General features: G+C 51.3%; 1 protein-coding gene across 7 annotated transcripts in view; it reads left to right on the top strand.

Annotated features, from left to right (window-relative positions):
• Window positions 1–14,584, top strand: part of TBC1D14 (TBC1 domain family member 14) — a 103,676-nt gene that overhangs the window by 59,137 nt on the left and 29,955 nt on the right. For 6 of the 7 annotated variants that reach the window (XM_080795653.1, XM_080795651.1, XM_080795650.1 and 3 more), the window contains exon 4: window positions 13,325–13,443. In XM_080795653.1, coding sequence (XP_080651779.1) covers window positions 13,325–13,443 — 119 coding nt within the window. Of the gene's footprint in view, window positions 1–6,474; window positions 6,577–13,324; window positions 13,444–14,584 lie in introns of those variants that run through there. The other variant, XM_080795656.1, reaches the window with a different exon arrangement.

Raw genomic sequence — 14,584 nt, 5'->3', positions numbered from 1 at the left:
CCCTCAGATCTTCCTGGGGGCCTCTGACAGGGCAGGGGTGAGAGGTCTGCAGTTTGGGAAGGCAGGGGGGCCACGAGAGGATTCTGACTAGAATCAGGCCCCAAGTCTTGTCTTGGTTCTGTCATCCACAGTCAGTTGTGTGGCCCTGGGCCAGCGACTTTATCTGCCCTAACTGCAGTGTCCCACTCTCCAAAGGTCCTATGCACCTTGCCTGTGCTTGGGAGGGTCAAGTAGGCTGAAAGCACTCCCGGGGCAGCGGCTGGCGTCCAGTGGGAGCTCAGTAAAGGTCAGTGGCTCCTCCTGTTCCAGTCTAACCTCATGGCTAGTACTTCGCTGTCGTGGGTGGGTAAATTTAAAAAAGACCAAAACAGGGGCGCCTGGGTGGCTCAGTGGGTTAAGGCCTCTGCCTTCGGCTCAAGTCATGATCCCAGGGTCCTGGGATCGAGCCCCGCATCGGGCTCTCTGCTCAGGAGGGAGCCTGCTTCCTCCTCTCTCTCTGCCTGCCTCTCTGCCTACTTGTGATCTCTGTCTGTCAAATAAATAAATAAAATCTTAAAAAAAAAAAAGGGCCAAAACACGTAAAAACCAAAAACCAAACACCAAACCAGCTTTGCTGCAGGAATGTTCAGTGTGGTTTGGAAATTGCAATTGGCAAATCAGCCTTGGATTCCATCTGAAATGGCTTAAAAAATGTTTTGTTTTGTTTCAAATTCAAAATAATTTATGAAAAAAGACACAAATGATCGATGTAGGTAGGGTAAAACAGGAACGCCCTCTTCACCCCAAGACTTCTGAGCCCCTCCTGGTAGGAGTCTCTGACAGATTAGTGCTCACCCGCCCACACTGCTTGCATACACATTTCGACCACATAAATACAGTCGTTGTGGAATCGTAGTCTGTGTGAGCTGCGCACACTCTCTTTGGCATGCGCATGCCAGGTATTGGGGAAACTGGAACAAAGAAACGACTCAAAGCTACAGTAGGCTTGTGCTGAGCCAGAGAGGGCCACTCATGTTTTGCAGTCAAATGCTCTACCCCTGAGCTATATACCCCCAACCACTCACATTCTGAAGCTGGTTTCCCACTGACCTTGGGCTCTGGCAATGGTGTCTGCATTCTGGTGGCCCGTCCTGTCACTAGAACCAGAAAGATGCATTTCATGGTAGCAGCAGAATGGAGGCAGCTTCCTAGGAAGACTCGGACAGATGGCCGTTGGGAGCTTTCAAATGCTTTTGCCCTTGTCTGGGCAGTTTAATGTGTTGACATGGAAAGAGTGACAGCCGAAGAACACCACTTTTCCATTGATCTAATTCGCAGTGGAAGACTGAAATTCTCAGGTATTTTATAGTCTCTCAAACACTATTGGAGCAGCGGGAAGACACTTCCAGTGAGCGAGGGTCCTAGGGCTGGCTGGCTTGTCTTGCGTGTCCAGCCTGGAGTGCAGGGCCCAATGCACGGCAGGCGGCCTGAGGAGGCCTGATCAGCCGGCTGGGGGGGGGGGGGGGATTTTCCCTTCTCCCCTCTAGGTTCCATTGCCCGTCCTGTAATGAAACATAAGACAGATTAACAGGAGAAAAACTAATTTTGTATGTATGGGAGACTTGGGTTTGGACTTGGGGTAGTAGATTAGTGAAGACATAATAAGGTTTTTTGACGCAGCCTTCTTGGCCCTGAGTTCTCAGTCTCTGGTGGCAAGGACACCTCTGTCCCTCCTGATGCAGGGAGGGTACCTCTCACACAGGAGACTTATTCCTGCTTTCAGGGGGACAGAGGAAGGTCAGAGTGTCCTTGCACTTACTGTTTATTGAGAAACTTTAACTCAGAATAGTGTGCCAAAGTGGCATGTTTGCAGTGTTATATTCTGTGCTCCTTCATAGGCGACTGCGTAGGACTCTGAGAAACCTCAGATTGGTGGAGAGTGAGGCATTTTCCACACCTCTCTGTGACTTGTCTAACTTGAACTCAGAGTGTTACTTTTAAAAAAACGCTCGTCGGCGTGGAAGCACTTTGGATGGGGCCTTTGCATTGTAGAAGGTAGTGGAAACTACCCATGGTGTTTCCGGAAGTAATAGGCAAGTGCTCTGTTTGTTCCTTGGTCTCATGGCTGAGTCTAATCGTTAATGTGGCTGTGGGCGCGTGAAGGGAGCGCCAGTGTAGGAAACTGAAATCTTAGTTCAAGGGCAGACCCCCAGAGAATTCGGCTCTGGAGTTGGACAGCCTGGGTTCAGATTGGACCTTGCCACCTCCCATCTGCTGCTTTTCCGAGGAGGCCACTCAGAGCCTCAGGTGCCATGTTTGGGGACAGAGAGGTGGGGGAGGGGACACTGGCATTGCCTGTGTTAGTATCCTGGGGCCACTGTGACAGTGCCATGGACTTGGGGGTTGAAAACAGCCCACATTTATTCTCCTACAGCTTTGGAGGTCAGAAATCTGAAATGTGTCTTCCAGGCCAAAATCAAGGTGTTGGCCAGGCTGGTCTTTCTAGAGGCTCTAGGAGGGAGTCCCTTCTTTCCCTTCCAGCTTCTGGAGGCTGCTAGCATTCCTTGGCATGTGGCTACCTCACTCCAACCTCTGATCCTTTTGTCTCCCTCTCTTCCATAGTCACATCCCCCTCTGCCTCCCCCTTTTAAGGATACCTATGGTTATTTTGGGTCCCTGCAGATAATCCAGGATAATCTCCCCCATCTCAGGGTCCATAACCTTAATCACATCTGCAAAGCCCCTTCTTCCATAGAAGGTCACATTCACAGGTGCTGGGGATTCCAACATAGTTTTAAGTGGGGGCCATGACTCAGCCTAACACAGTCTCTACCTCATGGGATCATTAGGACTGAATGAGACTCACTGGGTCTCAGCCCAGTGCTCCCTCCTAGATAGTGTTCCGAGAGGTCTCCCCTGCCCTCCCTGTCTGGATGACCTTCCTGGCCCCCATCAGTCAGCACGGTCACAGACTTCGCTATTTCCCATCTAAGTTCTTGCTCGGTTGTTTCTTTACAGCCTGCCTCTCAACCCCTGCTAGACTTCGAGCCCACGGAAGCAAGGTCTAGAACTTGTTTGCTCAACTCTTCTTTATCTCCAGGATCTGGAACTGCGCCAAGATTTAGTGGGTAGTTAATACATATTTGTTAAGTGGATGAATGAGTGTCAAAATTCAAAACATACCACTTTGTGGGTGTTTTTCTTCTTATTTTTATGACAACATAGGCATTTTCCCGTATCCTTAGGTATTCTTTCATAATCTCATTTTTTACTAAGTAGTGGCATTCTGTGTAACATGATTTACTTAACCAAATCTCCAGGACTGAAAGTTGTTCCTTCAGTAATCTTTTGATCCCTGTGAGATCCAGGGTCTGGTTTCTAAAGTGTATGCAGCCCTGGGTGTTGTAGGAGGCGTGGAAGGCTGAGAACCCATTTGTCTGTGGGAAGGGAACTTGACAGTGTTAGCCCTTTCTGGCTCCAGGAAGTCCTTCCAGAAAGCCCGCAGTTAGCCCGAAGGCCAGTCAGCTGCCTCCGGGGGCTCTGGAAATCTGGGAGGTGTCTTGGGCACGCCTGTGGTTTAGCAGTCGTCTCCTTGCTGGTCTGGGATGATATGAGGGCAGGGACTGTGCTCTTCTGTGTTCGTCTGTGTTCCTGGGGCCAGTCCCCAGAAGTGCGTGGATGGAGGGATGGAAGGGAGGGAGGGGAAATGACTGCCACTGCTCTCAGAAGTTTTATGGTCCCCTGAGGGAAACACATCTTTTTTTTTTTCCCCCAAAGATTTTATTCATTCATTTGAGAGGGAGGGAAAGAGAGCACAAGCAGGGGGAGATGCAGGCAGAGGGAGAGGGAGAAGCAGGCTCCCTACTGAGCTGGGACCCTAATGCGGGGCTCGATCCCAGGATCTGGGATCATGACCTGAGCCAAAGGCAGATGCTTAACCCACTGAGCTCCCCAGGCACCCCAAGGGAAATACATTTTAAATAAACATGTAATTACAAGTGTGATCAGTGCTGTGAGCAACAGAAGCTGATGCTGGGAGAGAATGATGGGCCTTGTTCTGGTCCTGGAGGGCAGGACAGGGGGTGCATTTCTGCTGTTTGTGACAAGATCTGAAGGACAGTCACCAGACATTGCATAGTCCCTTTCACTTGTGAAGAAAAACTCTAAACCTACAGAAGGATTCCAGGAATAATTCAGTAAGCACCATATATGGTCCGCTGAGATGGAACAGTCGCTGACATTAGGATATTCATATTATCGTGCCTCTATTTTTTTTTTTTAATGGAACCATTTGAAAGTAAGTTGCAGGTATCGTGACATCTTACCCCTTAATATGCCAGCTTACAGGTCTACAGAGTGGAAGCTGTCCTTCGGTCAGCATGAGGCTGTTATCACACCTAGGGGTATGGTCAGTAATTCCATGTGACTGTGACCATGTTCACGACCAGACCACGTTCTGCTTTTCCCCAGTTGCACCACACTGTTCTTGTGAACCAGAATCCAGTCAGGCTTGTGTATTGCCCTTAGCTTGTTTGTCCCTTTATTCTCTTGGTATAAAACAGTTATTCTGCGGTTTTCTTGTGACATTTACCTTTTCTTTTTTCCCTTCCCTCCTCCCTCCCTCCCTCCTCTCCCTCCTTCCTTCCCTCTTCCTTTCTTTCTTTCATTCATTCATTCATGACCATAGGTCAAAAATTCATTTAAAACATGGAGAAGTTGAGTGAGATGGTAAAATTGATAAGGGCATTTGAAGAACTAGGTATTTATTGGCATAAAAACAAAAGAAGAATTAGAACAAGATTATTAGGTTGGATTTAAACCTACAGACTGGTGGGAACAAGAAAATATACAACCTCTGGGGTTCTTTCTACTGGACATCAGTCTACAAGTTAGTGTGTCTGTCACATTTTCTGGGCTCTAATAAAGTAATAAATAGCAAGGGCACACCCTCCTGAAGGACTGAATAAACTGGCTGATATGTTAAAAGTGCCCAGGGATGAAGTGAAAGGACACCCCACCCTCCAATGCTTTTGTCTTCCAAATTTCAAGTAATTTCTCTTAAGGCTTTCCCTAATCCTTCTTCCAGAATCACCCTCTCTCCCTTGATCCTCCTGTTACTTTTTGAAACAGCTTTATTGAAGTATAATTACTATACAATTTCTTACTGTCCATGTTCAGTGATTTTTAGGGAATTTATGCAGCTGTGCAGCTATCAGTGCACTCCAGTAGTAGGATGTTTTCCTCATTCCAGAAAGTTCCCTCAGGCCTGTTGTCAGTTCCCTCCTCATGCTCCAGGTAAACAGTAATTTGCTTTCTCTCTAGAGATTTGTCTTTTAAAGAAACTTCATAGAAACGGAATCTTGCAGATGACCTTAGGTCATGTTTTGGGGTTCGCCTGTCCAGTAGCCTGTGTGCACCAAGCCTTCCTGCCCATCCCATGTCCTCAGTTAATGTGAGTTCATGTTGTGAGTATTTGCATCAGGTCTCTTTGTGGAGGGACGTTTTGTTTCTCTTGGGCAGGTTCCCAGGGGTGTGGTCGGTGTATTGGCCTCTGAGGGATGCCAGACTGCCCTCCAAAATGGCTGCACCTGCCAGTGACCTGTGGCAATTCCCGTGTCTGCACGTGCTCCCCGTTACTCCTCCATCTTCTTGAGTACAGCTGGGTGGAAGTCCTAGGCTTCTTCCCAGTGAAGAAGTTTCTGGTGGCAATTTGGGAATGCTGGTCTCCAGCAAGTCAGCTGGGGAAACCTCGTTGTCCTAGTCCCGAGACTTGTGCATTTCCATTCCGGGGAGTCTTGGCATTGGCCCAGATCCAGTCTGTCCACCCCTGGACATTGGACCCATGGGCTGCCGGGAAGGAATTTTGCCCCTGCACCGATTTTAAAGATTCCTGTAAGCTGGGGTATGGTTTGTAGTGAGATGCTCCCATCTGAGATGCACTGTGCGGCTGGCTTCAGTGAGTGCGTAAGGGCAGGGCAGTGGTGTTGCCCGCTCAGATCCTAACGCCCCTCCCAGCTGCCCCCCTCGGGAGCAGTCGTCCGTCAGGTTCCCATCGGGATGGGCTTCGCTGTGCACCCTGACCTTGGACTGGACGCACCTTCCTGCGGAAGAAAGATGTGCAACCGTGTGCTCTCAGCCCGCTACGCAGAGTGGAGGCGCACGGACACGTTCTGCAGCTCCGTTCGGTGACACGTTTCTTATTCCAGGACGCGCTAGGGAGCGGAGCTCCGCGTGCTCGGGGTCTCGCCGCTGCCTATGGGGAGCGCGCGTTTCCCAGTGCTGTGCCGCTCTGCTGAGGGAGCGGGCCGCCGTCCGGGGGGGCGGGGGGCGGACCCCAGGGAGGTGGAGGGAGCTGGGAGCCCCGCCCCTCCCCTCCCCTCGCCCCGCCCACCGCCCGCGAGTCAGGCCTGACGCGCCGACGCGGAGCGCGCGATCCCATCGGCGGCGCGGCATCTGCGCGCCACTGAGCGGCCTGCTGCCCCCGCCCGCGCGCGCGCGCGCGCCGAGCCGCCGCCCGAGGTCCCCGGAGCCGTCCGCCGGAGCCCGCCCGGGCATGGAGCCGCCGGCCGCGCTCCCCTAAGCCCCGCGGTGTTCATGGTGAGTGCGGCCGGCCCGCCCACCGGCCGGGCGCCTAGCGTGGGTGCGCCCGGGTGCGTGTGCATGTGTGTGTGTTGCACACGACTGCTCCAGTGAGCCGAGGCTTGCACGCGGCCGCCGTGTTCCCCGTGCGCCTCCCCGCAGGCTTTGTGTGTGCGGCTCCGCGAGATTTTCCCCCAGGGGTCGGCCTCGGCGGAGGCAGTGAGAGATTTTCCTCCGGGGGTCGGCCTCGGCGGAGGCAGTGAGAGACCGAAGGGTGAGCCGCCGCGTCCTGATTGTTGTCGCCCCGCGGGGGACTGCAGCCTGTTCTCCGATCCGGGCCAGGCCCGGCCCCCTCTCCCCGGCCAGGGGGCCTTGCCCGGGATGCTGGGGGAAGCCTGCGCCCTGTTGGGTCAGACGGCAGCAGCGGCCAGGCTTGCTGGAAGCCCCGGTTCGTCTTTAAGACATTGCATTACCCAGGCCGCCTATTAACTCGGTGTTCTGCGTGTTTTGTAAGGAGCACGGCCTTGAACGGAGGTTCCCCATAGTTGCTTTCCCAAATGCCATTTCCGGTGAGGAGGGGGATGCTCTTCTGGGAACCGCGCTGCGGGCAAGCAGCCCCGGAGGTCCTCAGGGGGCCTTCTCGCTGTGAGGTCAGGCGGGTGGTCACCAGGACAGCCTCCCGGAACGCTGAGCCCTTGGGAGACCTGGACAGGCCACTGAACGTCCCAACAGACCAGAGCCGCCCCCCCCCCCAACTGCGTGTCACCGATGGCAAGGTGTGAAGCCAGCTGTGGCTTTCCAGGCTCTTCCTTGCTCTGCGTTTTCCCACGGCCCTGCTGGGGAAATATACTGAAAACGGTGATTTTGTAGTGACCCGGCAATGGAAAGAACTTCTGGCCATTTTCTGGACACCTGCGGTGGCTGTCGTCTGGTAATCCATTCTCAGGGGAAGGGCGAAGGAATGCGCTCAAGGTCACCACGCTGCTGGTGGTGGTCATTGAGGAGGTTGAGATTGAAACCTGGGCCTGCTGGCCCCCTGGTGCTTTCCCTGCAGGCTGCCTGGGCTTTTGGCCTGTGAAGGTGTGGCCATTGTGGTGCCCTGGACAGTGGGTCTTCTGGGGACCACGCGTGATGACCCGCCTTGCTTTGTTGCCGAGGTCCCTGCAGCACTAGCTCTCTTGTGGGAAGAGGCTGATCTTGCCACAGTGTAGAGTTGAGTCAGGGACTGGAGCACAGGTCTTGTCTCTTTCCAGCCTGAGGAGTTTTCCAGGCAGCCTGGGGGCCTCCCCTGCTGCTGTCCTGCCCGGAATGCTTTCTTTTCATCATTCAAGAAGCTTGATCTTTTTTTCCTCCTCTCAGACAAATGTTTGTCCCGCTGTCTTTTGTTTTTCCTTTTTAATGGCAAGTTAAAGGCGTACCTGAGGAGTCTGTCACCCTTATCCTCGCCCTCAGCGCTGTCCCGATCACACGACCACATGGGGACTGTGGCTCCTGTGGTGGGGCGCATCAGACGGGCTTCTCTCACAGTTCACTTTCCAGCTCGCCCCAAGTCCAGCTCCTCTCTCGAGACTCATCCCTCCGTCTCCAGGGAGCTTGCTGTTGGCACTTGGACTCAGCACCATTCCCCACGTAACGCGCTGGTCCTGACCCGCGGACGAGCCTGCTCCTGTGTGTCCCTTGGCTGTGGCTGGTGCCGGCAGGATGCCCCTCCAGTGTCCAGCCCCGATCTGCCCTGTCCTGTGTCCTCTCGGGTGGCACCCTCGATGAGATGCTGTCCTGGATTCCCGCTGCTGTAGACACCCAGTCCTCCAGCCTTGCTCTCTTGCGGCAGTTTTCATGATCTGCATGCACTCCTCGGCTCTGCGGCTTACTGCCCCTCCCAGAGCCCTTCAGGGCTGAGGTCTGGGTCTCCTCCAGGGCTGGCCCCGTGTGGTCCCTTTGCAGATGAGGGCCCTTTCCATTTTCTTCCTGCCTGCTACAGCTGTTTGTCTCTCGGCCCCTGCATGGAGTTGGGACCCTGCTCCGTTGTCCTGGCTTTTAACCCTGACCCTTTGCTGGGTCATTAGACCACACCGACAGCTCAGCCCCTGGTTTGTTTGTTGCTGCTCTTGGTCTGGTCTTCCCAGCAGGATGTGGGGTAAACTCCTCAGGGCAGGGGCTGGGACCTCCCATGCTGACTAATGAGTGGCCTGTAAACCTTTTTGACAATCCCCTGCACCCCCATCCCCCATGCCTTGCACAATTTAAGTTGAGACTCTGGACGGAGATAAAACTAGGTATAGAACTGAAAAAAGCTGTCCTTATTATGTGGACTCTGCTTTTTTTTTTTTTTTTCTTATTGTTTGATTTTAAAGAAAATGTTGCCATGACCACTTAAACTGATTTATCCCTGGAACTTTGAAGAACCCCGTTCTCTGTTTTCCTCTGGGGCTGGGCAGTGTTGGGCAGGGTGATCTGTACTGAGCAGCCTGAGAGCTAATCAAAACTTGATCCCCCCCACCCCCCAAAAAAACTTGATCCCATAGGGGTCCCAGCAAGAGAAGAAACTTTGTGAGGAGAGACTGGCCTAAGGTGGGCCTGGCCCCCAGAAGGGGCTCACGCTCTAGTAGCTCTGGAACGGGCCTCACCTCCCCTCCTCCTTGGGTGCCTTCCCGGAGATGAGGAGGTGGGTTGAGTGAGGACAAAGAGGACTTGCCCGGGTAAAAACCAGGCTTCCGACTCACTGTTTGCTTCTCACTGTCCCCGTCCCCATGGCGTGCCTAACACTGGTAAGTCATGGCAGAACATTGTTTCTTCAGGGATTTTTTTTGTAGCCCTCCTCCCTCTGTGCCCCCCAAGGAGCCTTGGAGTGAATAGTTGCCTTTTTTTTTTTCTGGTTAAACAATAATTTTATTGCTGAGTGCTTAGACAAATTTATGCAATCAGGGCAAACAGAGGCTGAGGGTGACTCGGATTTCCAACTGAGGGGAGGGGACAAGACTTTCTTGGTCTTAGGAATATGGAGCCAACTGGTAAACCCGGCTCTGGGTCAGAGTGGGCAGAATTCGGCATCCTTATCTTTTCTGTTCCCAGGATGCTTTCAGACAGCCACAGCTTTCTCAGTTAAATGGTTGGGATCCTCAGGAGGATCAGGAGCAAGTCCTTTGGACTTTAGAATTCTCCAGGTTTTATGTGTCTGTCACAGAATCCACTTGGGCAAGGTCACATGAGCCTCTCGGGACCACCCTGGTTCCTGAGGGAGTCAGGCCCTTCTTGGCCAGTGTGTACATCTGTCCCTCTGTACCCTCAGCCAGGTGGGGACACTGGGCAGTGAGCAGGGTGGGTGGGGACGGGCCCTTCTCAGGAGCAGGCGTGTGGCCCGTGGTGGTGACGGTCAGGCGGCAGAAAAGGGCAGTTAGTCCTTTCTGGTTTCTAAAGTCAGTTTGTCACATTGGGAAAATGAGCTAATTGTTGACACCTCCGTGTGATGCTTGGAAGAATTAGATGTGGAGCAAGACCTGTGACCGTCCAACGTTCCAACGACATTCACACCGGCAGTGCTGTTTGGAGTTCTGGAAAGGCTTTCCCTGCAATTTCAAGTATGGGCAGGACAAGCCACCTCTTTTTTTTTTTTTTTTCCTTAAATTATGCAGTGCTTTATGTGGTTAAAACAAAAGTATTTGCCCTACCTCTGCCCTTAATTCAGTATTACAGGTTTCTGTCATGGTTGAAAGCTTTTCTTAGACAGAATGTGAATGACTGAATTACTTCTGCATGGTGTCTGTGAGCGGCTCTCGTGCATTCTAGAGTCCTGGAAAGTGTTGCTGCTTGCGTGTCTCCTGACCCCAGGTCCCCTGCTCCCCAGCAGGCTGGTCACTGACAGCTGGGCCTGCACCTTCCATCTGCGACGTGGGGACAGAGGCGGCTCCTGGCTCAGAGGGCTGGCGGGAAGGCGAAGTCACGCTGACGTGTGTGTCAGGTTCTCGCAAAGCTCTCGGCTCGTTCGTGGTGCGGTGGTGCGTGTTGTGACAGTTTCTGAGCGCTAACTGAAGGGATCTGATATTTTTGGTTACGAATTAAGGCATTTGATTACTTTTACCCCTTTCTGTATTTGTGCTGTTTGCAGACTTTGCAGGGCTCCAGATTGTTTGGCCCTAGGGCTGGTGGCCTGCTTGCTTTCTCTTTCATTCTGTTTCCTTTTCTTTTTCTTTTTTTATACGCTTGTTTCAGGCCTAAGGGTAATGGCATTCAGCAGCCAGGGCTACCCTTTATTGAGAACTTTCTGTGCCCAAAGCTTCTCCCTGTTCCTTAGATAGTCCCCTCTGGTTTGTACGGCTTCCTTCCCGTTCTGCACGTGTGGACATGAAGCTCAGAGATTCCGAGTAAGGGCTTTGCTGGAGGCCACAGCTGGTTCTTGGTGGATCTGAATTTGTTCCCACCCCCATCTGGCTCCAGTGGCTGCAGTTAACCCGTGTAGAACTGGGCCTTTTCCCTCTAAAACTGCATACCTGTTTGAGTGTAATCACAAAGAGATTGGGCTGGTGCAGAGTGGCGGAATGGCCAACCCCACCCCCTTGTTGGCTGTGTACTTGGGGGTAAGGCACTTCACTCTAAGCCTCAGTTACCCTGTCTGTAGAGTGGGGTGAGACTTGCCATGGAGATTGCCACAGAGCTAGAATGAGACTGTGTGTGTAAAGCGCACAAAAGCAAATGGAAATGGGTGTCCATGTTTTGGGACATTTAACTTGGGCTTGCCGTCTTCGGCCTCTGTGGTCAGCAGGTGAGTAACACCTCACAGGGCATTCGGGACTAATTCTTGTTAAAATCCAGCATGTCTCAGAATCTTTCTTAACACACAGCTTTGGGTAGATTGTCTCTAAAATTCAAGACTCTGACATCCTGGTGCTAGATGTGAAGCTTCCAGTGGCTCGATGGCCATGTGAAGTTACAGCTGAGTGCCTGAAACTGTGTGTGCTCGGATGTTGACTCCATGAAGGAGGGAGTCTGTTTTCTCAGTTTCAGGTAGGTAGGAGTCATTTTGGTGTTTTAGTGGGACCATTTCAGGGTAGACGGTGATGGCAGGTAATCTGCACACCCAGATGCACAGAAACTGCCCCACCCCCCTGCTTCTTGGAGTGCCCCGTCTTGCAGCCTGTGTATTTTGAGGAAACAAATGCGCCTTTCTACTTTTTAGAGGCTTCTATAGGCTCTTCTGGCTGAGGGAATAATTGCTGGCCAAATAATGTTACCAGTAACAGCCCCTTGGCAGCTAGTGTCGATTTAATTCCTTTAGCAGTTAATGGCTTTCCGCTTGTGATATTGCTTCTATTATCTGGAATGGTTATTTAAATCGTGGGTTAACTGTTCATTTGTTTGTCCTTTCTTGGCAGTTAGATGGTCTTACCTTGAGCAGGAGAGTCCCAAGAGCCTTCTCTGTAACATAGGCAATAAAAAAGTATTGTTTTGTTTTTCTCTTTGTCAGAGGGCTAAGGGCACGCACATACGTGCGTGTGCGCACACATGCACGTTACACACACGCATGGGCACACAACGCACATGCTCTTGCAGAAGCCAGACTCTTTGGTGCCAACTTGCTTGACTCCCCGAACTCCTCTGGTTGGGCATTGGGAATGTGGGTCACCAGGTGTGACCAAACCTTTGGCTACAGTCTGTGGAACACATCAGTGACCCAGTGCTAGTGAGTCTGCTTGTAGCACCAGCATTTACATAACCACTTGCAGTGACAGCTTCATACAAAGATGTTAAAGAATTTTTTTTTTATGTTCCTGCTCTTAAGAAAATGGAACCGCATTTGCAACATCATGGATGGACCTGGAGTGTGTTATGCTGAGTGAAATAAATCAGACTGAGAAAGACAAATACCATCTGATCTCATTGAGATGTGGAATGTAAAAACCAAAACAAATGAATAAACAAAAAGCAGAATCAGACCCATAAGTACAGAGAACTCACTGATACTTGCCATGGGGGAGGTGGAGGCGGAGGGACTGAGTGGGAGACACATGCTCCCAGTTAGGGCACGAGTAAGTCATGGGAACAAAAGACCCAGCACAGGGAACATCGTGATGTTGTTGTAGCATTCATGGTGAGACGTGGCAACCACACTGGCTGAATCACTATGTAGTGCACCTGACACTAACGTAACATTGAGTCAGCTGTACTTAAAAAATACATCTACGAAAAGAAACACTTCTAATCATTTTCTGCAAAAAACGAAAAAATACATCTACGAAAAGAAACACTTCTAATCATTTTCTGCAAAAAACGTTTAACCTTTTCCTCATGTCGGAAACTGTTGGAAGGGCTAACAAAAATATATAAAATGCCATGAGATAAAAGGAAAGGGGTTTGAAATTTGGGTTAGAAGCGTGTAGGGGATGAAGCCAGGGGTCAGATGAATGCTATGGCTCTGAGTTTCCCAGTGGCCACTGCAATAACCAGTAGAAGTTGGCATCATCCAGAAGCCAGAAAACAGCTCTTATCCCAGAGAAGCACAGAGCCTGAGGGGGGGCTGCTGGGATGGCGGTCCTCAGTGACTGCCCCCCCAAGCCCCCAGCAGCAGGGGCAGCCGCAGTCCTCACCGCAGAGCTATACGACCGACCCCTCTAGTTGGCAGTATTTCCTTCCAAAAAGGAAATATTTTCAATGTGCTACCCTCAAAATGACTTAAAGGACCTCATTACAAAACAGCTCTCTTGTGCTTGGAAGGGCTTCATAATATCAGAACTGGCTAGGCCCAGAGTTATCCATTGTTTCTTTGTCCCAGGAATATGAAGACAAGGCTGGACGACCTAGCAAGCCACCCTCTCCAAAGCAGAATGTGAGGAAGAATCTTGATTTTGAGCCACTGTCCACTACCGCTCTCATCCTGGAAGACAGACCAGCGTGAGTCTTCAAAAGATTCTTAGAATCTCTAGAACGTTTGCTTTAGTAGATAAGCACAATTTGTTGATCACATTTGTGTTAGAATAAGAGCTCGGGTCACTCGAGGGAAGAAGAGTAATCTCTGATACATATTAAAATCCTCAGTTCCTCGTTATTCCCTATGTTAATGTGTGTTCTATGATAATAATAATAACCAGTTTGCAAAACTGTCCTTTAACACAGAAGTTTTGACTGAGGTTTTCCATTCAGGTGGTTTTTCATTGTAATTTAGCATTTAGAAATACTTCAGTAGCCACTGTAAATTATGGGCTGACTGGTAATGGCAAGAAACACAGGGAAGTGTTCTGCAAAGGGGGTGTTGCAGGGACACCCCAGCATGGTGGGTCAGCTCCTGGCCTGGCCTGCTGGCTTCTTGGAGGTCTGCTGTACACGGGCCCACCTCTGGTGTCCCGGGGCCTCTAGTGTCCGTCGGCAGATGAGATGGGCTTTGATGACTGGTTTACAGATCACGTTTGGAGGCATCAGTGAGGTAGAGACTGCTGCATTGTCCCAGGCCACAGCCAGTCTCCTTTTAAGTACTGAGCTTCTGTGAACATTGTGTTTGAATACGATGATCCCGCAGCTTTAGAAAGAGGGAGAAAGCGAGCTTGTTAAGACAGTGGTCTCTTAGGTCCCTGCCCACCCTAAAATCTGCAGAAGTGGGTCATAGTCTTTTGGGGGGGGTAAGATTTTATTTTTCTATTTATTTACTTATTTAGATAGTGTGCACACGTGTGAGTGGGGGGGAGAGAGGGAGAGAAAGGATCCCAAGCAGACTCCATGCCAAGAGCAGTGCCCAATGTGAGGCTCAATCTCATGACCCCGAGATCACGTCCTTGAGCCGAAATCAAGAGTCGGATGCCCAGCTAACTGAGCCACCCAGAAATGGGTCTTGTAATGTTAACTTTTGGGCCTTGGGCCTGGTGAATGTGTGGTGGTTGGGGAGAGAGTCCCTTCAGTGCCGGGTTAGAAGGATGGAGAGGGACCTGGGAAGAGCCCATTCGGGACCACCCTCCCAGCACTGTCAGAAACGGGGCCTGTGGGAGAAGGTGCCATGCCTTCTGGCAGAAAGGTGGGCAGTCATTCAGAATATACCAGAACA

Source organism: Martes martes (genome assembly GCF_963455335.1).
Source record: "Martes martes genome assembly, chromosome: 2".
In the NCBI taxonomy this organism is placed as follows: domain Eukaryota; kingdom Metazoa; phylum Chordata; class Mammalia; order Carnivora; family Mustelidae; genus Martes; species Martes martes.
Note: the sequence above shows the minus strand (reverse complement) of the source record. Positions and strands in the feature narration are given on the sequence as shown.